Here is a 24,719-nt window from a genome sequence, read left to right as displayed (position 1 = left end):
TAAGCCATATTATACATACAGTTTTGACTACTCTGTAAATATAAGTTACGTCAAGAATTAGCATTTCTCTAGTTACATTAATGAACACTTTAGAAAATTTGCAATTCAGAACAGACAACCACAGATTACTATTTTTTTAATCCACCGTGAGTACAAGAGGTACTGCTGGAATCATGATTGACAGTTGTGACTGGTCCACAGAACCACATGCCATCACATACCCGGAAAGTCTACATCTAGGAGGGGTTCAAGCAACGGCCCCCCCGGCCGGCTCTGTGCAGACACATAGAAGAAGAGGAACAGGGTGCGAGTTCGGGCCTCTTTGGGCTCGCAGGGTTCAGCGTTCAAAGCCAGCTGGTCTGGCTTTGAACTAAATCGATGGGACGAGGGAAACTAACAGGAAGAAGTTTAATAGATGCAAGGGAATAAAAGACAGTCAAGTGGAGACTGGAACAGCAGGTTCTGTGAAGGAATTTGTGTGGCAACAAGCAAGATCACAGGTGTCAGAAAAACTTGAAACGACTCCATAACACAGGATTGGATGCCAAGCAAGGGTAAAGTTTATCAATGTTTGAGAAGATTTATTGTGTGATCATTCAGATGTACCTGTTTACTAAAAAGCAGTTATTCTCTGTTCCATTGCCCATTTTTCATTGCATGATACCAACTTGGCTTGGCACGGTTGTGCTCACGGTTGTGCTTTGTCATTGGCAAAGCAATTCAGGCTTTCAGGAGTGGCGTAAACAACTGTTAATCATAACAAAATACAAAACTTTGTTGCAGTGGTTCTGCTTTGGTTTCTCCACTTTGATGCAGTGGCACCTTTCCTTGTTGCCCTTAATCTCCTCTTGAATAAAATTGGTGTCCTTACAGTAGAGACGTCTATACAGACGTTGTCCTATACTGTTATGGAGTAAGAAATAAAGAATCTTGCCACTTCCACACGGAATGAGAGAAGTGTTTATCAATGTAATATCGGACAGGGAACAATGTTTGAACCACAATGTAACAAGGGAGCACTGTATATTGGCCAGATAGCAATGGCTGTGTCGGCTATGTGGATAATGCAGTGCTTCTCAAATAGTGGGGCGGGATCCCTGGGGGGATGCGGGGAACTGTCATGGGGGCGTGAGAGCCTTTCATTTTAATGAAGATCTACCCACAAATTTTATAGTACTCAACATGCAATTGGACTCTTGAATAAGCCTATGCTCTCCATTTTGTTGCAGTTTCCTGGTTTAGGTTCCAGGTTTAGTCTGTAGAGTACAGATATAAATGAATAGATATGATCACGTTCTCTTGTATTTGAAATCGATCAACCAACTTGTGAACTTCAGTGCGTCAAGTTTCACCGTTTAGAAAGAATGCCACTCTGGTTGGTACCTCAATGGAAAGGTTGCAATACGTGTTGATCAGTACCATTCGCTTTCATGGGAAAAAATGTGTACAATGGAAAAGTGGACTAAACTGCTGAGTGGAAATGGGTTTATCACTCTGACTTAGTTCTGGATATTTACAAGGAATTAAAATGTAGAATGCAATAATGCTTTAAGATACAATAAGAATGCTGCTCACTTTTGGTAAGCCTTGGTGCGGTTTGTATAGAAATATGATTTATGAGTTGATAAGACACAAGTGAAACACGTGGCAAACGGAGTGTAGTTTTTGGAACCTTTTAATTGACATATGGAATGTAATACTGTGTATGTACAGCTCATTTAATACCTGACACATGGAATTTCTTGCTTGCCATAATATTGTCCTTGCGCAGCCTGAGTTTGCACAGCAAAGCAAAAAAGGATGAAGAAAAACTGCAGGAAGAGCCAGTCTGCCTCACCCAGTTCTGGCCATAAAGCACACTCTCATTTAACCTGGACGGGTGCATGGCCATAAGCCAAGAACAGAACAATGCGCTTACGGACAGTTAGTCCAAAATGGTTCTACACTGCTCATTTTCACCCTGACTCTTCTCCAATGTTATATGATACTGACCCACTGCTGCCCCTGAGTCCATATGTGAAACAGGCCTTTTAAGACCAAATTTATGGCCATTTCTATACCGCATACAAACTTCATCTCTGGATTTTTGGATGTGATCCCTGTGAAGTCTATAAAGCCAAAGGAAGACTTGATATGGTCCTTATGGACAAGATAACAATGTAGAGGGATTTTGTTTGCATATTTATCCTGACAGTACATTCCCAAATTTAAAGGGGAACTGCACTTTTTATTTATTTTGACCATCATTCAATTAATGTTCACAAATTCAATTAAATTCACAAACTGAACACATTTGTTTCCCTTTTCTGTGCATTGTAATGCCAGAAAACTAGTTAATATGAATTGGCTAACAAAGCACGTCATTGGGACACATGTATTTCGACGATGAAGCCCTCAAAAAGCATTTATTGTTTGATATACATGCTGTGATTGTGCAAGAACAAGTACGTTGATGATATCATGTAATACTTACAGTATCTTGCTGTATTTCAATGATTTAAAACATTACTGATACTTTCCTCGCGCATTGATTTCACATCGATTTAGGATGGCTGTGTCTTCCAGCACAAGACGTGTTCTCCAGTCCTCAGGTAAAACCACTGATGAGCATCTTGTTGAGTCTTTGTAACGAAATTCAGAGCTCCGTATCTTGTGAGTGATGCTGACACGAACGACTAGCGAGGCGTCATGTTAGTTTGCTAGATGAATACAGTTTTTTGTGTTAGCTACAATAAGAATATCGCTATTGCTTGGTTGATATAGAAGTCTATTCTGTAAGTGGAACACTGTTGCTGTTTTTTTTTGTGGGGGCTTAGCATCAAAATAGATATTTCCTACGACGTCCATTGTTAGCTAAGTCATTTTCCCACGCTATAATGCACAGAAAAGGGAAAGAAATGAAAGAATGATGGACAAAATAAAAAAAGTACAGTTCCCCTTTAATGACTGTCTCTATACTGCTTCTTGCTAAAATACTCCTATGACGTGTGTGTGTGACTGAATCCTATGTCAGTTATATACAAAATTACTTGCCTTTCCCTCTAGGTATATAATTTCAGTGTGTCTGTTTTGGAACAAATTTGTAGCAACAAGATAATGACAATATAAAAATAATTGATGTGCGGTGTACTATAGATGCATATCAAAAGGTGAATGTTTATTATTGTAGATTTTATGACCATTGTAGCATTTCTTATGACATGGTCAACAGTCTATAGTAAATAACAATATGCAATTTTGATGTACTGTACCTTTTTCCATTATTTTTGTTTGTGATGATGTGCCCTCAAACTAAAATCATACACACAATCGTCCCTGCGCTGAAAGACATGTTAAAGTGCATCTTGATTGTACTAGATACATAGATGCACTCCACACCATGTAATGTCTGAGGTGTGTGCTCATATCTAAGCTTGATCACAGCTGTTTCATGTAACACACCTGCTCCCCCCAAAAGCCAGGAAGGTACAAACATGCTGTCATGGCAAGTAGGCAGGCCGGCGCCACACCTCCTCCTCCTCCTCCTCAAATCGTGCCTCATCCACACGCGTCACATGTTCCTGTCTGTGAGACAAACACATCCCGCCCTCCTGTTCTGATTGGCTGCTATGCAGACGCTGCGTGCTGTGACTGGTTGACACTCAAACTGTTTGCTGTTGTCTTAGAGATGTGACGTCAATGCAAGGGAAGTAGTCATTTGGGAAAGTAAAAGCAAAAGTCAGGCTTGAGGATGGAGTATTTTGTATTTTTTTTCACTTTTTTCTGCAGAGTTTAGCATTGCTTTCATTTTGTTTATTCTAAATAGAACCGCTCCTGCATCACCACCGCATTTTAATCAATGTTAGGAGATGCTCAATGTTAAATGTGTGCCAACCTTCTGACAAACACTTTCATTATTATTATAATTATTCATTTCTGTTGTGAGAGAGAGAGGGAGAGAGCGAGAGAGCGGGGGCGGTGACGTCACAAGTGGGAGGAGTCTTGCTGTCAAGAGGGAGACTGGCTTTTTCTGAGTTTGTCAGCTTCCCCCCCTCCCACCTAAAATAGCAACCCGCGTGTAAATGTGAAGTGAAATTACGTTTATCCAGCGGAGAGCACTAATATAGAGTGTCCACGCGCAGCAGTAACAGACTGGCCCGGGATTAAAGGTGAGTGAGCGCAAATAGAAACGTTGTTGTTGAGGCAGCCGGAGCGACATGGGAGTAACGTCAGAAAAGCGCCAGAGGGAGGCGTACAGTGGATTTGTCAGATTGGGAGGCATTAAAAAAAGTACACCGGGGCTCCGATCTTTCTCGGGGTCTCCACTTTTTCGCATCGACGCAGATTGTGTCTTTTAGAATGTGCTGTGTAACAATATATGGTGTTTTATAGTCAAGGATGCAACTAAACGCACGGGTAATTGTGGGGAAACTTTTACGCATTTGATCCAAAAGCTATTTTTTACGGGAGAGAGAGAGACATTCACCTTTTACTGTTTAATATGTGAAAGCTGCTGGGCTTTGACGATGTTTTCACATATTTCTGCTCTTACTCTAATAATTGACAACTGAGTGATGATTAATCATCATTAACTTAGTTTAAGATCAGAATTAAGCACAAGTTGACATCTCAGTTGGTGGTTTGTCTGTCACTGGGACTTGCTTTTTCGTTCACCACTTTACATAACGTTAAAAAAAAAAACACTACCTGAACTTATGTATAGTCTTTCATTCAACATTCTTTGATTCTTACAAGACAAAAAACCAAAAGCTAAAGAAAAAGCAATTGTCAAACAAGTGTAAAGGGCATTAACTGCATTAGAAGCATAGTTAACTCAACAAGACGTGGCCTTAAATGTTATATATTCTTATCTTCTTACACCTTGAGACTGGTCCACTCTTTTGGAATAAAATGCCACAAGCCAAAGAAAAAAGCCAGCTGTCAAACAAGTGTAAAAAGAAGCTAACCATGGCAGCATCTGCTTTTTCTTTACAGGCAAGTTGACACAACAGTTGGTGGTTTGTCCTTGTAGAGTAAATGTCACCAAAAAAAGGCCACCAAAAGCCAAAGAAAAAGAAACTGTCAATGTTGATTGCTTCAGACCTTATTAAATTAACAAAACCTGCAATGTTAACTTCCTTTTAACAGGAGTAGTCTCCATGGGAGCACCTGTTTTTTTTTTTTTCTTCTATTTCATACACGTGTTGTTGCCACAGTTTGTGGTTAGGTTCCCCTGCAGTCTTCTAGTTGTTCTTGTTGTTGTTTAGTCATGCTACATGGGAGGAGCAGCCAACTGTAAGTACATAGTTTTCAGTAAAACGCCGTCTTGGGCTTATTACTAATTTCCTTAAAGTCAGCACATTTAATGGCTATTACTTGGATTTAAAGCTGTGGTCTCAGGAAGTAATGCTAGTTTTCAGTATAATGTCTATTATAAATGTGTTAACTATCAGAATCAATACAATTTGAAGGTGAATAAATGAGCATTTAATTGGCTGTCATTCTGTCTGGTGAATTTGGTGTCGCCATCATTACAGGCAATTTTTCAGTGATCATTTTAACATGGCAAATACACATATAAAAATAAGTTAACCACTGTTAGTAACACTCATTCATTTTCTACCGCTTATCCTCACGAGGGTCACGGGGATGCTGGAGCCTATCCCAGCTGTCTTCGGGCTAGAGGTGGGGTACACCCTGGACTGGTCGCCAACCAATCACAGGGCACATATAGACAAACAACCATTCACACTCACATTCACACCTATGGACAATTTGGAGTAACCAATTAGCCTAGCATGTTTTTGGAATGTATGGGAAAAACCACACATGCACAGAGAGAACAAAGTGCAATATCAGTGCAATTTGTATATTCATCTAATATTCACAATCTCTTCACACTTGTCGTTGAGGCTGCTCCTCATTTCTGAAGTAGGAAAAAAGTTGAAGCGACTGAAAACTGTTAAAAAAAAAAAAAAAAAAAAAAAAGTTGGCCCTCCAAAGATGTATTCGCAAAGGATGTGATATTTGCCGGTTGTGATAGCAAAGCAGTGAAGCAGCTTTCCAATCTGCAGTCATTAGCTTGTGCGCTCCTGGCAGTAATGTTGTACATGATCCGCATCACGTGAGCTTTTATGTGTAATATGTGGACAAGGGGCTATGAACGCCGCTCAAAGGAATACCATTTGAACAATTTATGGAGTATTTTAGTCAGTGGAATGAGTACAAATGTGCTTGATGACACTGATGGAGAAATCTCAGCATCTTTCTCGCTGTTGGTCTAACTTCATTGACCTTGCCTTTTATATTATGCAAATAGTCAGGTTTTTCTATCATCATTGATATCCCTGATTGTATAATTTAAAGTGAAGCATAGAATACTACAGTTTTTGTGTTTGTACTGTATGTCCCACCTGACTCTGGTGGTATCCTTTTAGTGTATGTCAACGTCTTAGCACAAGTTGTGAGTGGGAGAGGGAGATACTGTACAGTATGTGAGGAATGGGCAGCTGCACCATCTTTTACCGCACTCTCCATCCCACTTTAATCTCTGTGTCTCAGCTTCTCCTTCCACCAACAAATGTGGAGCGTGTGGGCGAGTCGGATCTGCAATTAACGCCGCTCGTCAGAAAGAGAAACCTGGCGTTTACACCGTATCTCTGAATCACTGAGTGAAAAGGCCTGCTCCTACCACTCTCCCTCTGTTAGGATGTTGGATTCCAAGAAGGACCTAAAAAAACAAGACAAGAGAATCGGGAAGTCAATAAATACAGATGATTCCTTCTAGTGCAACAGAATATCAATGGCCATCATATTGTTTACTGTATTTGCTAAAAACACCTACAGATTATAGAGAGCAGCAGTGATTTTCTGGGGGTAACGGTTATTGATACTTTTTTGTTCTTCTGAAGTGATTTTTTTTCTTAATTGGACCATTTGAAAGTTGTGACACAAAATTTGCATAACGTACTGAGGGACGTGAGCCTATAGCTGGAGACCTCAAAAGTTATTCATTTCAGTGAACATCAAAGGATGTACTTGTGTAAACTGCTTTTCTTTGGCTTTTGTGACTTTTTTTGGCCAAGCTTATTTTCAGCAAGGGATTTTAAGAGAAGAACATGAGAAGCGAAGAAGAATATACATGGGTATGGTTGAGTGGTTAACTTCATTTTACACTTGTGTGACAATTGTGTATGTTAAACAGAGAGAGGAGTGAGGTACATCAGCGACATGTTACATTTTTGTCATTGGTCAAGAAAGTTAAACCTAATTGTTTTATTATGCAACAGTAGTTAACTTATTTTTACACAAAAGTGTATGTCACACTGAAGTCCATTAGTGGGGCCTGTGCATGTTATGCCAACTAGCTTAACTGCTTTTCTTGTATTCACTTGCTGTCAAAGGTGGTGTCAATTTGTTTTATGCATTTTAGAATATAGAAATTCTTTTTACACTTTGTATTACAGCATCATCATTTGTTGTTAAATTCACACATACTGTAATAGTCTGGAATAATATGTGAAATGACTAATCCGAACCGCATTCCTCATATACAGTACAGGCCAGAAGTAGGGACACACACAATACAAAGTCATTAATAAGGCGAGAATTTACATTAAGTAACCCTGAAAAGTAAACCATTACAGGTGACTACATCATGAAGCTTATTGAGCGAACACATTTAGGGCTCTATGTTTCGTAGACCAGGTGCAGGCCCCATGCCTAGGCCGTGCCAAGCAGGTGTGGCCAGCAAACTTTGCAATTTTCATGAATGGTGCAATCTGGCACAGTCCGGCGCAAGTGGCAAAGAGGGAGAAGAGAAGGTGGAGAGGGTTTAACACAGCCAAGTGTAATCTTAACCAACCAAATGAATGCCTCATTGCCTTTAAATGCGCAAAGCCCACCGGGCTGCTCATCAGAGGCCACATTGCGCGTGCGTCATCACGTGGACCACCTCGTGGGACAAATGTAATCTGTTCCTGTCATGAATAGGAGTACAAAATTAAGAGACAATTACATTAAACACAGTAGCAGGCCGCCAAATAGGAGAACCTTTTATGGTATATTTTCTCCAAATATCTCATCCTCCTTGCAATAATGTACCTCATCTTTTCAGATCACATTAAGACCAAAGATTAAAACGGACAAATATGGGCAATCACAGACAAATCCTGAAGACACAGACTGACTTACATTTATTGAACAATGTTTTTTGTCTTTGAATGACATTCATTAGCTGAGAGAAGTCAAATATACGTATCGGATACCGTGGTTGGCTGAGAGATGTGAACTCATTAGTTGGCATCTTACTTCAGCTGCTGTCAGGTTGAGTTCCCACGTCTTTGATCTGACATCAGATGTGATGGGACAATTAATATAGACACAAATATATATGTTGGTTTAGACCAGGGGTCAGCAACCCGCGGCTCCAGAGCCGCATGTGGCTCTCCAGCCTCTTTGTTGCGGCTCCCTTTGCAATGCTTGAATATTTTTTAGCACCCGTGTGGTGAAAATGCACGTCTTTGTTATGAGTTTACAAAAATCCAACTTTGTGTGAGACCATGAATGCATCCTGACTGAGTTCTGACTGGTGACTGAATGAGCAGACAGGATGCTATCCAGTTCTCTCTGACAGGTTAACATGAAGGGAAATGAGTAACACTTTGAGTTATTTGAGTTATTAATTATTATTAATGAGTTATTTGACGATTCTAAAAAATAAATTAGAGCTCATTTAAAAACAAAAGTTTATCTCCAGTACTAGCAAGAGTACTCCAACTCGTCTTTTTTTCCCCCTCCAATGTTGTTTTAAACATACAACGTTTTGCGGCTCCAGGCTATTTTTCTTTAGTGGGCAAGTGGGTGAAATGGCTCTTTTCATAGTAAAGGTTGCCGACCCCTGGTTTAGACGGTTACTAATGTACAATGTAAATAGTTATGATAATAAAGCGAACACGATGAATGAGAAGGTGGAAGATGTGTCCTAACTTGTACTGTATGTGTAGTTTCTCAGGATCCTAAAAATTATATCAATCTCACCTAGTCAACGCTTTGTCATCTGTTTGACTGACAGAAGCATTTGGTAACATGAGTCATTGTTTATCAGAGCGCCATCAACAATATGGAGATTCCAGCATTCTCCTGTGAGACTTGGAGGTCACATGCAGAATCTTGAGCCTGGCAGATAATGTTTTAGAATGCAGTTGACTGGACTCTGGTGGAAAAGCCCCTAATAAATCAGATAATTTGGAATCATTCCCACTGTTGTATGATAGACACTCACAACATTTATTGTAGACATGTTTGTAATTGACACTTTTGGTTGCCTGGTATTAAGGTGATCATCATGAATCATGATTGTCCTTTGCTTGGTATCTCACAGCAAGTGTTCAAACTCCGGCTCTCGTTCTGTTTAGTTTGCATACACGGCCATCACCTTGGTTTGTGATAAAATAATGATTTTTAGCATATTTTATACACAAACCTTTTCAAAAGGACCAGCATAAAATACAATAAATCTGTTAAGCTAAATGTTGTATTTCATGTGATAGTGTTGACTCCTACACTGTACAGCAAAATGGAGTGTATCAAATAAAACAGATCTGCGACTGCTACACGCAAGCAGAAACTCTTGGTAGTTATCGTCTGATGTAAGCTCAGAGGTTGAATGTATTACTCATTGAGGCTCTGTTTGTATAGCAAGACAGCAAGCAGTGACCTTTCAACTGTCCTGCCCTTGACTGAGACCTCTGGTGGTAAGCCACCGTGTTTGGCTCACTCAGCACATGTGCTGCTGAGCAGGGCAGAGCAGCTTACCTAAGGCTGCACTGTAGTTTTCCTGTCCCCAGCAGTCTCCTAAACCATCCTGACTGGAGGTTTGCCTGCCTGGACCACATGTCTGCTCTTGGTGGGGAGGATCCTGAAGCAGAAACCATCCTTTAATAAATCTGCTTTGAATCTGCTTTCACTCTTAGAAATGTGTGTCCCTGTCAATGTACATTCTGGTCGTGGACATAAAGTAAACACATTAGGAAATGGTTTTACACTGCTTATCCTCTTTAGAGATGACTTATGCCCTGTCCACATAAGATTTTTTTTTTTTTTAACCAAAAAAAGGCTGCACAGTGGTGAGCGGTCAGCATGTTTGTATGTTTTCCCTGTGTGTTTGCGTGGGTTTTGTACAGGTACTAGTTTCTTCCCTAGGCTTAAATTGTACAACAGGAGGGCTGAAAAACTCATCACGGGGCCATTTGCGGCATGCCGATTGTATTTTATTGTTCTGTAGCATTTGCAGCAAACCAAAAAAAACTAAATATGGTCGCATCAGATCTTCATAAAAGGATTAAGGCAATACAGAAGTAGCATATTTATAATCACCATATGATTTTTTTTCCTATTGCTTTCAATTTTTGTTTTTATTTATATTAAATGGCTTAGCATGTCCTGACCTATATGGATTAGTTTTAAAATATATGATATCAAAATGACACATTCATGCTAAAACCAATCCAATGTGTGTGAAGACATCCTAAGCAGTTGAATATATTTAAGGAAAAATCTGTGTTTAATTCTCTGTTTGGTCTATGCTGTGGGCCAATATAAAATCAGTTGCAGCCAAATAAAAGTGCAAATGCCCCCCAGTCGATCAAGCCTTTTGCACTGATAAAATACTAACGCCATAAAGCATTGACTTTATTGAGTCTTTTGTCTTTTTCTCTATTGTCATCGCTTACATTCTTTAGTGCATTGTGTGGTTTTTAGAGCAAACTGTGGAAGCATGAGGTGATGATTTTGAGAAGTCAAGTCATTTAAGAGGATGGTGAGATGTCACCTCCACCTACTTTGGCTATCAGGTTTGCAAGTAAAACCGCACAGTTACATTATGTGTCATTTTTAAGAGTAGGTGGGCTTCACTCAGAGGACGGACAAGGCAAATGTGTTTGTGCTGCGGTTTGGCTTGTCATTGTTGTATATCACAGCACACAAAGTTATATTGTGAGTTATAAAGTGATATCATGTTGAAACTTACTCTCGGAGCGGGAGTTAAAAGAGACATCTATTCGCTGAGTTGCATTTTAACAGAATTTTAATGAGACTTAAAAAAACATAAATCAAAGGAATATATTATAATCTAATTCACTAGATCAAAAGATCCGCCTGGTTACTAATATACCCCCGCTGTATTGAATTCCTGATGCTTGGCTGTGTGGATCTTAAAAAGCAACGCATCACACTGGAGAGTTGAATTCTTGCTTTGTATTCTGTTGGTAAACTCGATCCACTGTAGACAAACAGTCCAATTATGTGCAAAGATTTTTCAAAGTTCTGGCAAAGATCTTCACGCCTGTGGTTTGGTGCTTGGACATACATGGTGCATTTCTAAGCTCCTGAGTGGCAGGAAAAGAGGCCCCGGCCCTGCAATATCCTTGTATTTTGTCTGTCTGAGGCGGCCTGTGAACAGCTGGAGGTGGAGGGGAGGAAGCAGAGTCCTCGCATTATTCAGCAACACACATCAGCCATCACAACAGCAAAGGGAAGTGACGCCCCCACAAACACACTCCAGTCTGGCTGCAGGGGTCTGACTTGCAGTTCAGAAGTTATCTTCGGACTGTTTTGTCAGTTGGCTATAGTTCCTACAAACAGTTGGACCATCATTACCAAGTCCATTTAATGTTTTCTACATTATTATACTGCCACTGGCCATCGTGGTTGATTTAGAGATGGCTATTTGGGCTTCGACTGGGTGCTTTGGTGTATCTCACAGCTCCAGTGTGACTGTGATTCTGTGCGAGGTGTTGAGTCTGCCCGCTGATTGCGCCTTTGCCTGCCTGCCCTCTCTGCTTTTTCCATCTGTACACATTGAGGTGAAAATGGTGTAGGCTTTCCATCAGTGAGCCTGACGGCAGCCTGCGATCACATCAGATGGCATTCTCAGTTGTCTCTGCCTCCGTCACCGAACCAAATGCCAGGATATTCCGAACAAATACTGGCTTTTTTATTATGTCAAATAGTCATTGGCGCTGGGAGCCGAGACCAGAGGCTACCAGGAAACAGCTTGACTGAGAAAATTCTTGGTGAAGTGAGCAGCAGGGCCTGTGGTTGTATCTCTCGCTCTCCGTCTCTCTTTCTCCTTCAATCTGTCTCACTCCGACTCTCTCTTTATCATGGTGTTTGGACACAGTGTTCATGTGACAGTGAGATAGCATCATCTGATTTTGGAGGAGAAAAAACAGTTGTAGCAGACAAAAAAATAATTCTATTCACAGTTGTTGGATTTGAGGCAGTGCCCCGTTAAACTGTTAAGACAAATTGTCATTCGTGGATCGGGATGTTTAAATGAAAACTTGATTACAGGGAATATACCACATACCGTTTAATGTTGTAGTCTTTGTGTGTCACTGTATTTCATAAGTGATGACATTGTTGGTAGTCAATGAAATGTGTGCAACCTCTGTTAGCATCCATTCCAGAAGGTCAGACTCAAACTGAAATGTACTGTAACTGAATAAATTTTGAATCAATTCTGGACACTCATAAATGTTAACATAAAAAAAATTATTTTAAATTGAGTTTTACATTTGGACCAACATTTTCAAGAAAATAATGCCCTAAAGGTGCCAAAAATTTTGACCATCAAACTCGTGCTGTTACTGTTTTTTCTGTTTTGTTCACCTTCTTGGACTCTACCTTTTTGTGTACAGTATAAAGGACACAACGTTTTGTTGTGATGAAAATCTTACGTGTTTCACGCGTGTTAGTGTTTAATGTTAGACATTACAGTAGTGGTTGCTTTCATTTAGGGGTTGTGTCAATTTAATGTTACAATTTTGCTTAACATTGCCTTTTACACAACCAGTCCAGGGTGTACCCCGCCTCTCGCCCGAAGACAGCTGGGATAGGCTCCAACATGCCTGCAATCTTGTGAGGATAAGCGTTGTAGAAAATGGATGGATGGATTGCCTTAACAGTTTTTTTTATTTAAAAAATCAACCAACAAAGAACCACCATCAATGCTCGTACCTTTCACTGCTGATGTGACTCATGGCCATCCTCACTGCCCGCATTGCATAAAAGGTTTATGCAACACTGTTAAGAAAGAGCCATGAAGTGGAGGATAAAAATGGGAAGACAAAAATCAAATATTTATTCTCAGCTTTTTATTTTTTTTTGTCCTTTAAAATCAGGCATCCTTGGGAAAAGCAAACTTAAGTCCCTTCCTAGTATGGACCACTTGAAATGTATAAGACCAACTGTTGTCTTTTCACTGACGTTATTGTTTCCCCGCCCTTGAAGTAACCAATATCAGAAATCTGAGTCTAATCTTGAGAAACAGTCTTTCCGAAGATGCTGTGAGATATGGGGGTAAATGCTCCACAACTGCTGAGACATATTATGCATGACATCCCTAATATCCTTACAGTGTGGAGTCCCCCCGGAGGAAGATCTTGGTTCATCATAGCTGTTTACCATTTTTGTGTTGCAGTCTGCGCAACATCAAAAGGCTGCCACGGCACTTAACACAGCTCGCAGGCTTCCTGTGAGGATAGATGCACCATTGCTCCCCATGGCTTTGGCATTATTATTGTTCCCCGATGAAGAGTCCATATGATGATAGACAACCATGCAAATCAACATGCCAGCCACAGCACCAATGCAACCTTACATAAAGGTGTAAATCAAATCAGCGACAAGTACATCATATATAGTCAAAAACATTTTTGAGGGGAAACCCCATTCAGTTTTTGCTGCTAAGCCGTGCAGGAATTGGAACACAGATATAAATGAAATCTTCAAAATTAACACTTTTAATGCACAAAATAATCAGCAAACTTCCCGTTCATATGATGCGCACAGAGCAATGAACAACTTTTTGCTCTGTCTATTTTCTGCTCTCTTCTCGTGTTAAGGTACACTTTTGAGTGCACAATTTTGAGCGTAACATGCTAATTGTTTTAAATTTTTATTCATGTACCTCCTATTACAATTGGTGTACCCCGGGGGGTACGCGTTCCAAGACCCCAGAGAATGGCGAAAATCTGTGAATAATGGACTACCATAAAAAGCCCTAAAGAAACACATTTCACAGGCAACATCCGAAGAGGACACGGAGGAGACACCGACAGGGGGGAAGATCGCCACCATGGACGGTGAGATGTCAGCCTCCATGTTGACGATGGTGACGAGATCAACAAAGAAAACACAAGAACACTAGCTTACCAAGAGTATTATTACATTATTATTATATGGAAACAAATTATTTCAAAGATAAGTACATATTCTCAGTCATTTTATGTTAAGCCAGACAATAAAATGGAAGGTGTGCACTACAACTAGTTCCCCGATGGAGGCAGAAACCTGTGGCACAGCTGTGCCAAAAACATAACAGTTGTGTTACATTCTACTTTTGGAAAATTATCAAGGCATATGAGTGAGGGGCTACTCATACCCACCGAAAACGGCCTTGTGACCCACTTTTGTGTCCCAACACACAAGAATCACTACCATACAGCACTTCATCCATCCATCCATCTTCTATGCTGTTTGTCCTCACTAGGTTCATGTGGGAGCCTGCCTGGAGCCTATCCCAGCTGACTTTGGGCGAAGGGCGGGGTACACCCTGGACTGTCAATGCCACACAGCACTGATGGCGGAAAATATAGAACTAAAGCAAGAAAGCAAAAAAAATCTATTCATTATATAATGTTCAGTCAGATTTATTAAGGCAGATTTACTTAGTGTTTGTCAATTTCATCTTAACTAAGTATTTATCCATGTGCGTGAATATGAAAAACAATTAGCGCCCAACACTCACAATTAGGAGTTCACCTGAATGCCTCACAATGCATACGAGGCGCTGTGTGCATAATATGAACAAATAATTAAGTTTGGTGATTCTTTTGTGCACTACAAGTGTTTCATGTTGAAGATTTCATTCATATTAGTGTTCCAATCCACTCACAGTGGAGTGGTGAAAACCTGTCACTGTCGTGAATGGGTCTACCATTGGGGGGGATCTTTGGCTGTGTACTTAACTATTTATGATACAATATGATACAGTAGGTAATTCCTATTATGTTTAAGCACAACCTAGCAAGACTGTGGCAGCTTCCACTCAGTTGATTTTGAAAAACAAAATAGAGAACTTTAGAATAGTTGCTGCACCTCCACTGTCACCATGCTCTCACTCCTTGACCGTGCCTCCTCGTCTCCCTCTTTGGTCACCGGTTTCTCACTCATGAACTGTGCCTCCTTGGTCATTTCCTTCTCTTTGGTCACCTGTTCAGCACAGATTACTTTCACACTGAAGGATGGTTAAAATGTTTTCATTAGGGCAGACCACCTTTTTTGAGGAAATGTGGTAATTGATAACTTTTTGGTTCTTTGTTTGTATTAAAACATCCAACTCGGGAGAAAAATCCCTGTAATTGTGCAATAATTGGAACCAGCAGTCATCAAGATAAACCGAAGAGTATTGTGTTGATACACGAATATGGCGATTTAAGATTCGCCGGCATTTGTTGTTAAGAAAACCATATGCTTAGCTTTGTGAATCAAGTGCGGTAGGAACGAGAAAGGAAGTGGGGCAAGTGGGGAACTATACAAGCCGTACTATACGCTTCGTCTGTGACTCATTTGCATTCATTTTTTTAATGAGCCATAAATCATCACCCGACCCTTACATCAAAGAAGTTGTCATCATTTTCATAGTTTGAAAGTTTCCCCTCGTACTTGCATCGAGGGATTTACCTTGAGAACGAGAGTCGCTTTTTCGACATGAAATGGATATCACCGTTAAGATAGGGTCATCTCTTTATCCTTGAGAAACTGAGAATCCATTCATTGGCTAGGCTGGAGAACCTGACTGACGCAAATGGATCATTGGGAATAGAAGTGTCCCAGCAGTAATTATATTACCACACTGCTGCCACACACTACCTCTGAGGTAGGATGGGTTGGGTGCAGGATGCTGCTTATAGTTCAGTTTCCTCCCTCACATGTTTTCCGCATCTAACACAGTCAAAAGTCCACTTCCAACTTTGTGACTTTCACGTTTGCTTTCTTCACTTTCCAACAAACACCTGCTACCAAACACGGGACGTACAATGGAAACTTTACGTCTTAATCTCAACATATGTTTGTCAATGCGGTGGCCTTTGCATCCTTCTGCTTGCAAGCCAACGTGCCTTTAATGTTTTTTTTTTTTTTTCGGAACACCAGTTAAAAAAGACACATGAAATTAATGTAGTGTCATTTTCTCATGAAACCCCAGGGCACTTAGTCAAAGTCACCTTCCGTAGTCCTCCCTTCCCCTGACAGTAGTGAGAGATGGAGGATGTCTGTCTGCTCGCGCTGCCAGCGCATGATGTCCTTTTGGTTATTGGTTGTTATATCCACTCATCATCATTCAGATTTTGCAAATGATGTGAAGATCCACATCATTTCCCTCATAGATGGCGGTTGCTCACTAGTGAGACATTTTCTTAGTGAGAACAGACTCTTGTCCTGTGGGGTTTTCTTTCCTTTTGATGTCATTTTGGAGGTGATAAGTAGCTTCCTGTCTCCCGGTCCCAGTCTTACAGTACCACCCTCCCAAACCCCACAGCCCTGTGCAAGGTGCGAGCAGCATCGAGGATTGTTTGAACTTGCATTGATCCAGTGAGGGATTACAGCTGGGTCATTGGAGAGTTGAAGCGAGCTACAGTCATCAGGACAGATTAACCACTCGCTGTCTGCTTGGCTCCTGCGCTTCAGTGTGCGCTCTCCTTGCTAGTTTAGGTCACGCTCTCCCTTCGAACAGTAAATTTTAATATCTCATTTGATTGATGCTTTTAGGCTCAATCTGCTTCATCCTGTGACTTTATCGAGTAAGGCAGGGAAGATATGTGACGACCTTCACGTTACCTGGTTATGTGATTTTCACATAACAGAACAAGAGCCAGCCTGAATTTGAAGCCTTTAGAACAAGGGTGTCCAAAGTGCTGGCCGTCTGCAGCCCACGGCACAATGTAGAATTAATCAACCAACAAGAACATTGAAAATAGAACAGAAAGGCATAACACCAGAGACTCACTTTTCCATTCAAACAACTGTAACTGTTTGATTGCTGGATACTGTATCCAGTGTTATGTTTTGTGAACCCAATCAATACTTAGCTAAAAGTCTCCATTTTGTAACAAATCCACCTTGCGCTCTACATTTTTCACTGCTTCCTTTTTCACTTTAAGCTCACATGTGCTGCTGTGATGGCGCCTATTAATTGCGTCTCATTAGTTGCCATGGAAACGGAGGTGATGTATAACATTGGCTCACAGAAAAGAAAGAAAGAAGACAGGGAAGTAGACAAAAGAATTAAACAATGAAATCACATCTGAATAGAGGGCCAGGGAAGCGTTTATTGTTGGGAGGGATCAGCCCTATGCCAGATTATCATCAAGAGACATTAACACTAGTGATGCTGCAGGGCCCACAATCCTGCCTTTCACCACTGGAGAGGGAGATAAGCTCACAAAAAGGGGGAGGTGGAGAGAAGCCGGGTTGGGGGGGGTAATGTGTGGCATGAAAGGGCTGGCTTACCTCCACTTCCCTCAGGCCAACAGCCTCATTTACAGGTACAACAACTCGTGATGAAAACAAAGAACAAAGAGTGTGGATGCTCGTTTTTCTACCACTCTGGTGTCAAGGCTCCATTGAAGCAAATTGGTAAAACCGTGGATTTAGGTTTCTTAGCCCCGGGTTGAATAGTGACACTACACTTTACATATTTCCATGGTTGCTTTCATAGTTGTGTTCTTTTAGAAATGTAACTTCAGCATAATATCAATGTTGATGTATATTAATGGTTAATTCTTATGTAACCAGTAGAGTGCTGGACAAAAAAAGTGTGTACATGTCTTCCATTCTGTTAAATGAACCTTCCAGTAAGCCCACCTAAGTGTAGTCACAAGAGATGAGCCCCCTTGTTGTTTAGTCTGGGACAAAAAGTCACAATGGTGCTAAGGGAAAAGATCAGATGGGAAGGGTGTCCCCGAGGTTGTCCCTCCCTTTCCTCCTCTCCAGCTTTCCCCTTTTGACGGCCCCGCGGAGTACATGCAGACGTGCAGAAGAATAACAGGAAGTGGAAGGGGCAGGAAGTGCAATCTTGTCTACACTATGCCTATGATTGGATTTTGAGGATAAGCAGTGCAATCCTACTGCAACCTGATCAGGGAACTGGCTACAGTTCTTATGAATTCAACTGATACATACTACAGAAGTTGCTTTAAACATTAGACATTTCCTTGGATGAAACTGCTCTAATCTGAAGAGATCCATTACAAGAATTCTTATTAATTTTGCTGCTGTTCTTCTGTTTGCCGTTTGGTAAAGTCCCAAAATATCTGACCCAAAACGTTCACTATCCAGCACCCCTCTGTGGTGGTGCTGACAGTGGCTGACTATTGACATCCTGCCGACAAACTCTCTCTGGACTAACGAAGTCTGGTCACAGTTTGTCAGAATTTGAACTGTTTTTTTTAGTGCATTAGCTTCTTTCACCTGAGATGTCGCAAAATAAACCGCCAATAATCAGCAGTGTCTGTATGCAAAGGTATTTGACTATTTTTTTTTCACATTTGTGTGAAGTTTTAAACTTGCCCAGTGCACACTGTTGCAGCATTACCCCGGTTCTTCAGTATCTGACAAAGCAGGGTAATGCACAAGCACATAATGATTAGATCTATGACTTACCAACAGCGACTAGAAGAACAATGATTGAGTCAGATGCAGTCTATACAGTAGGGAGGTGCCGGAGTGGAGGTGGCTTTCATTTAGTGGATTCCGTGGAATCAGACAGACAGACTAACCCTAGCCTCCATGAGGCAACCTGAATGATATCAGCTGATGACGTGTTTAGAAGTTAGTTTAGTGGCATGAATAACTGGGTCATCAGCTGACATATCAGGTGAATAGATGTAGTGTCGCGCCTAAACTTGATGAGTATCAGTATAGGTTACTGACTAGAATAAGGTAAAATAGATAACATAGTGACAATCTGTAAATGCCTTAAGTGGATATGTCGGAGACATGAGCTTTTGTGTCCGAAAACCGTTCTTGCTTTCAGCTAACTTTTATTCTGCGTGTGCAATAAATTGAGAGTGTCGCACACCTGCTGTCTGAACTCCCTCCAAGCTTGTCATTTCACATCTGCATAAGAGAAATTTTCCAGCACAGTCCATTATGCCTCCAGACTTGATCTGTCCCGCTGTGACAGCTCGGCCACGTAAAGATGGCAAATACATACTGTATTAGTGACAGCTGTGTTTGACTGGATTTGGGCATTAAAAACAACAGTTTATCTATAGGCTTGACAAACGTGGAACACAACCTTGCACTGTAATATTACCATGCGTGTCTCTGTGAGCGACGTCATTCTCTGCTGTCTATTTTGATGTGGTGTAGGATTTTCCTGTCCGAGCTTAGTCAGACTTCTGTGGCCAGTTACTGGGTGATCTCAGTAAGGTTCGCCCACAGTGGAGCCCCAATGCAGAAAGCCAGACACCATAATTCCAGACCATCTTTAACCCATAATGACTGTGTGCCATTGGAACCCGGTCATTTTCATTTACAATGCCAGTTCTGCCTCTGGCTGCCTTGTTTCACAACTGCATCTAATGGCTGGAGTTCTTTCTAGATTTGTACTTGGATATGGCAATGTAGTTGTTTAGACATTTTTATTTGCTCTGTGTAAGTGATAGATGTACTGTACCCCCAAGACGGGGGCTATAATTCTTCTTTTGGAGAAACAGATAGGACAAGGATGTTCCCCAGGGAACCATGCAGTCAGGTTACAAGCCCATGTGGGAATGTACTGTATACTCATGATTTTTTTTCACCTCCCCAGTGTCCCTTCCAGCTCAGCTGACTTCAGACTTGGTGTTGTCTTAATCATCTTAAGAGCAAATTTGGCACCATGGTCAGCTTAGGAAGGTCATTTAGATGGCAAGGTTTTCTGTTTGCAAGCTGGATCATAAACTTTCTCCATTGATGATAGGTTAATTAAGGTCAATGATAACATGAAATCATTGAGATTAACCCATCGCTTATGTATTGATGTCTATCAGGTTTGTTTTGCAATTTGGTTTGTTTGTTTTGTTTGGTTTGTTTGCTTGCAATTCCACTTGCAAATTTAATTAGAAATGGGTTCTAAATTTAATAAGGAATTCTAAATTTATACTAGCCAACGCAGTTTTTGGAACCTGACTGACGTCCAATTTGTTTCAAATTCATAATACATTTTCCTTCATAACAAATAATGTAGGGTGGCAACAGTTAATGAAATTATTAGAGTACCTCAATTACAAAAAATATGAGTTTTTTTTTTTACGCTTACTTCACCAATGCAGAGGAAGAAGATTGTTAAACCATATATTTTTTCATGAATGGAATAGAATAGTGGTGTGATGTGAATGTTTGTCTATATGTGTCCTGTGATTGGCTGGCGACCAGTCCAGGGTGCCTCTTGCCCAAAGACAGCTGGGATAGGCTCCAGCATACCTGTTACCCTTGTTATGATAAGCGATATAGAAAATCATAGAGTGAGTTACATCCTCACTAGGGTCGCGGGGTACACCCTGGACTGGTCGCCAGCCAATCACAGGGCACATATAGACAAACAACCACTCACACTCTGACTTGAAAGTAATTATTGCAAGGGCTAACCCTAATAGCTAGCGCTAGTAGCAGTTTACTTTTCATAACTATGTGAGTGACGATGGCTCATGGTAGTACTTCACATATCGGGTGGAACATATTTACATTTAATATATTAACCACTATTTTATGAATGTATTAAAACCAAGTGGCTGAAATTTGTGGTCAACCACATTGGCGTTCCACAGGATGACATTTCTACCTTCAGGCTTTTTTGTCACAATTGAGACAAATTTATTCCTGAATGTTTTTGTGGAATTCAAGTTGTTAGTGTGTTTACATTTTGAGATCATACTGGACCATTAAATTCCTGCTGATGATTGCTTTATAATTAGGAGTCAGTGGACACAAATTACAATATTTTAAGATAGTTTTGCACAACCACCATCTGTCCCAGAAATGAATGATGAACATCATTACCTCAGTCCAGAGATAATGATGTGATAATTTCCATCATTGCATTTGTTTGTTGTTGCAAACTGCATGGATGCAATACAATAGTGTGTTAATGCTCCACAAGTGCCAAAGTGCCATCTTTCATTGACTTCAGCTGCAGTTCACATGAGGAGAGAAGGGCTCAACATGTGGGTCTCATACTTCAAATGACATTGAGAACAGACTCTCAGACTCTTGTGCTTGGAAGTGCCTAAGGAGACATTCACTGAGTGCCATGTTAACTGGCTTTCTCTCACTATGTCTGTCTGTCTGTCCTTTTTTTGTGTGTTTTGCAGCTTGTGCCGGCAACTGCTGAAGAGCATATGGTGTGTTGAGACTACAAGAAGAAGAACTTGCGCATAATGTGCTAGGAGAAGCGGTGGACGGAAGTGTTTTGTGTTTGTCTGATATCGTCCGAGGGTCAGAGAGACAGGAAAAGGATAGAGCCATGGGTCGAAAGAAGATACAGATTACCAGGATTATGGATGAAAGGAACAGACAGGTATGTAAAACACATATTGTATGTGTTTCATATATAGTAGTTTATTTGGATCATGTAACATCACTTCTAGATCTTGACATGAGTCATAAAGGGTATTGGGTAAGGGTAAGTTGTAGCATTTTTTTTGTAGCATTTTTCGCAAATATACAGTGTCAAATAGGAGATTAATTTTTTCTGGCCTTATTAGTGGACGCTGACTGTGTTGAACAGTTTCTTTTGGTTCATATATTTAGAGTATCAAACAGTTGGATGACGGCCAATGGATACTTTGTATGTTCAGTATGTTCATTTGCACTGTTTTTTTTAGGTTTGCAGCTTCTTCATTATTGCCCAATTAAAAATGTTATCAAAAATAAAATGAATAGAAACCTCTTTAATATTGGGCAAAAACACAAATACTTAATAGTTATTACCCTGTAAAATGATTGTAAATTATACAAATAACAAATGACCCAAATGAATTGGGTCAGCAGGAGACAAAGCATCCTTCTGGGCTATTTTGGTCTGGTCTAGCCACAAGGAACTGGTACTTAGAAACTAAATTGTTACACCATGTTTTAGATTTGCGTGTCATGTTTTAATTTGCTGTGCTTGTATAATGTCTTAATAGCTAAAAGGACCTAAATGTTTATGGAGAATTTGCAGGTACAGCGTACAGAGAGAGAAATGTCTTTGCAGAATCTACGGTCTCTGAGTGCTCTTAATGCATTTAACAATCTACTGATATGATTTCAAAACATCACTGTCATCAAACTGCATCTGTCAGTGTACCATGCCCGCTTTCCCCTCCTGCCTTCTATCTACCATAGCAGCTGTCATTGTTTGCATTGATCTAGACAGACATACCTCCCTCCCGGAAGTCGCAGCTGGCCGAAGAGGGACCATGACATTTCTTTGTCAGTGCAGTCATATTTACAGACACGGTTCCCCTGCCACCCTGCAATTTCGTCCAGGAAACCTGATGAGGTAGCAGGAGTTCGGAGCGGCATTGAGCTTCATGGTGTGTCTTGAGTGGACTGAAGCAGGTAGTTCCAAGCACAGAAGAGAGCCCCCCCCCTCCTTGCCGAGCCTGGCAGTGTGGCCGGGTCCCCGTCGCTGCCATGTGTTTGCAGCTGTTTGGTAGTAATTACGAGCAGCCATGGCACTGCAGCACCCTCTCATTTTGCAGGGTGGGTCAGCAGGAGACCAAGAATCCTTCTGGGCTACTCTGGTCTGGTGTAGCCACAGGGAGCTGGAATATTTTGCTAAATAAACTCTAACATCTGAACATTCTGAACAGTCTGTTTTAGTGACAAGAGCTAATTCAAAGAAAGGCGGATTAATCCATTGATTTGCTGAATTAATTTGCTACTTGTGCTAAAATTGGAGGTGATTACACAACGAATAATAATCGCAAAGGTATGTCAAAGCCAACCGAGTGGAATAAGCATGGGCAAGATATAGAGAAACACAATAAAGAAAGTTTAAATCTTGACAGTCATGTCAAGGGTCTGGACGATGACAACATAATCCAGGCTGACATGACGGATCTAAGGGTGAAAAACGCTGTGCTGCATCACGCTCTCAAAAAAAGAGGAAGAAGAGAAGGAAGAAGTCATACAGTAAATGAAGTGAAGGGTGGTTGAGATGTAGCGGCGCACGCACATGAACAATGTTATTGTGACTGGGCTCAGCACCACACGCAGGTCTTATGCCAGGCAGTCAAAAGAGGAAAACCAGAGCAACAAGTGGCCAACTTTTTTCGATCAAAGGAGGTGGATGTTGATGAGAGCAACATCGAGACGTGCATTTCACTGCACGGAACAAAACACCACACCTGTCTTTATCATAAGTTCACCAACAAACTCCCACAAAATCTCAAACAGAGAAGCAAGCTGATATGTTTACCTGAATGAGCATCTGACAAAAGACAGACATTGCCAAGAAGGCATGTGACTTAAAGGGGACCTATTATACTTTCTTTCCAGTTTTCTGATCTCTATATGTAGTTAGAATGTTGTATTTTCGTGTTAAATGATGCCAAATTTTCAGATAATTACGTTTGTGCTTTTGGATGTGAGATTGGGATGGCTCAAAATACTCCGTTCTTGGTCCTGTGGAAGAGTACGAGAATACAGCATTCTACCTACATTTATAGGTCAGAAAAGTGGAAAAAGCATAATAGGTCCCCTTTAACAGTCCCTCATTGTGCTTTTTTATAGGCATTTAGTTTGGAATTGTATTTTATTCCCCTCTTCTCTCCGCTTGTCGTTCCCCTTCCTTCCCCTCCATCACACAATCATCCTGTCCAGTCTACCCCTTGTCTCACTGTCTTGTATGTTGTATAGGTATTGACGTAGGCAATTTTCCACCGATCCACACATCTGGATGTTTTTCATCAGTTAGAATTAAGCCAAAAAAAATTATTTCCTCCCTGTTCTGTGGAATCAATCTTTGCATGTGGGCTCAAAATTGTAATTAGGTATTGACAGTTCTGTCAAGTGACAGGCGATGAAACCAATTAACAGTGCAACACATATTTGTGGGTGTATCTCAAACTGTTAACAAAAGGCTAGTTTAGAGTATGAGTGAAAGGAGTGGAAAAAAATACAGGAGTAAATAACATGAAAGCAAATTGTTAACTGATTACTTTTGGAGTTGAGTTGATCTGTAAATATATTTTTTTTCTTAATTTGAATGTAAACTGTTGGCGTAGTTTATCATCAGTGTACAGATACTGCAGCTTGCATTAGCTGGCTCAGCAGTGAACAAGCGATGACAAAAGGCTGCTGCTGCAGAATACATCTTCTGATACGAAGTGATGTATGAGCATGTGTCTTTCTCTTTGTATCCCCAGGGCATGATGCACACACTGCCATCTCCCTCTGGCACCATTCGAACCAAAAGGGGGAATAACCATTAGCATATGGTCTATATTGTTGGGAAGCTTATCTTTTATTGCTGCCGTAGTCCAAGCACTAAAATGAAACCTCTTGCTAGGAACAGTGAAACCTTTGAAGTCAAATGGCCCTGAAGTCGTACATTCATCAAAAAATATTGCACAAAAGTTAAATTCCCATATGCATATTGGTCAGGTCTTTGATGATATATATTTTTTTTTCTTTGGATTTTGTTT

General features: G+C 40.7%; 1 protein-coding gene across 9 annotated transcripts in view; it reads left to right on the top strand.

Moving 5' to 3' along the window:
• Window positions 1-224: 224 nt before the first annotated feature.
• The window catches only part of mef2aa (myocyte enhancer factor 2aa), a 68,434-nt gene continuing 43,939 nt past the window's right edge, over window positions 225-24,719 (top strand). For 8 of the 9 annotated variants that reach the window (XM_058074718.1, XM_058074720.1, XM_058074719.1 and 5 more), the window contains exons 1-2: window positions 3,969-4,148; window positions 21,399-21,604. In XM_058074718.1, the coding sequence (XP_057930701.1) occupies window positions 21,551-21,604 (54 nt within the window). In that variant the 5' untranslated portion in view covers window positions 3,969-4,148; window positions 21,399-21,550. Of the gene's footprint in view, window positions 555-3,968; window positions 4,149-21,398; window positions 21,605-24,719 lie in introns of those variants that run through there. The other variant, XM_058074713.1, reaches the window with a different exon arrangement.

The sequence above is a fragment of the Doryrhamphus excisus genome, chromosome 6 (assembly GCF_030265055.1).
Source record: "Doryrhamphus excisus isolate RoL2022-K1 chromosome 6, RoL_Dexc_1.0, whole genome shotgun sequence".
Lineage (NCBI taxonomy): Eukaryota > Metazoa > Chordata > Actinopteri > Syngnathiformes > Syngnathidae > Doryrhamphus > Doryrhamphus excisus.
The sequence above is the reverse complement of the archived record's forward strand: the minus strand, read 5'-3'. Positions and strand labels throughout refer to the sequence as shown.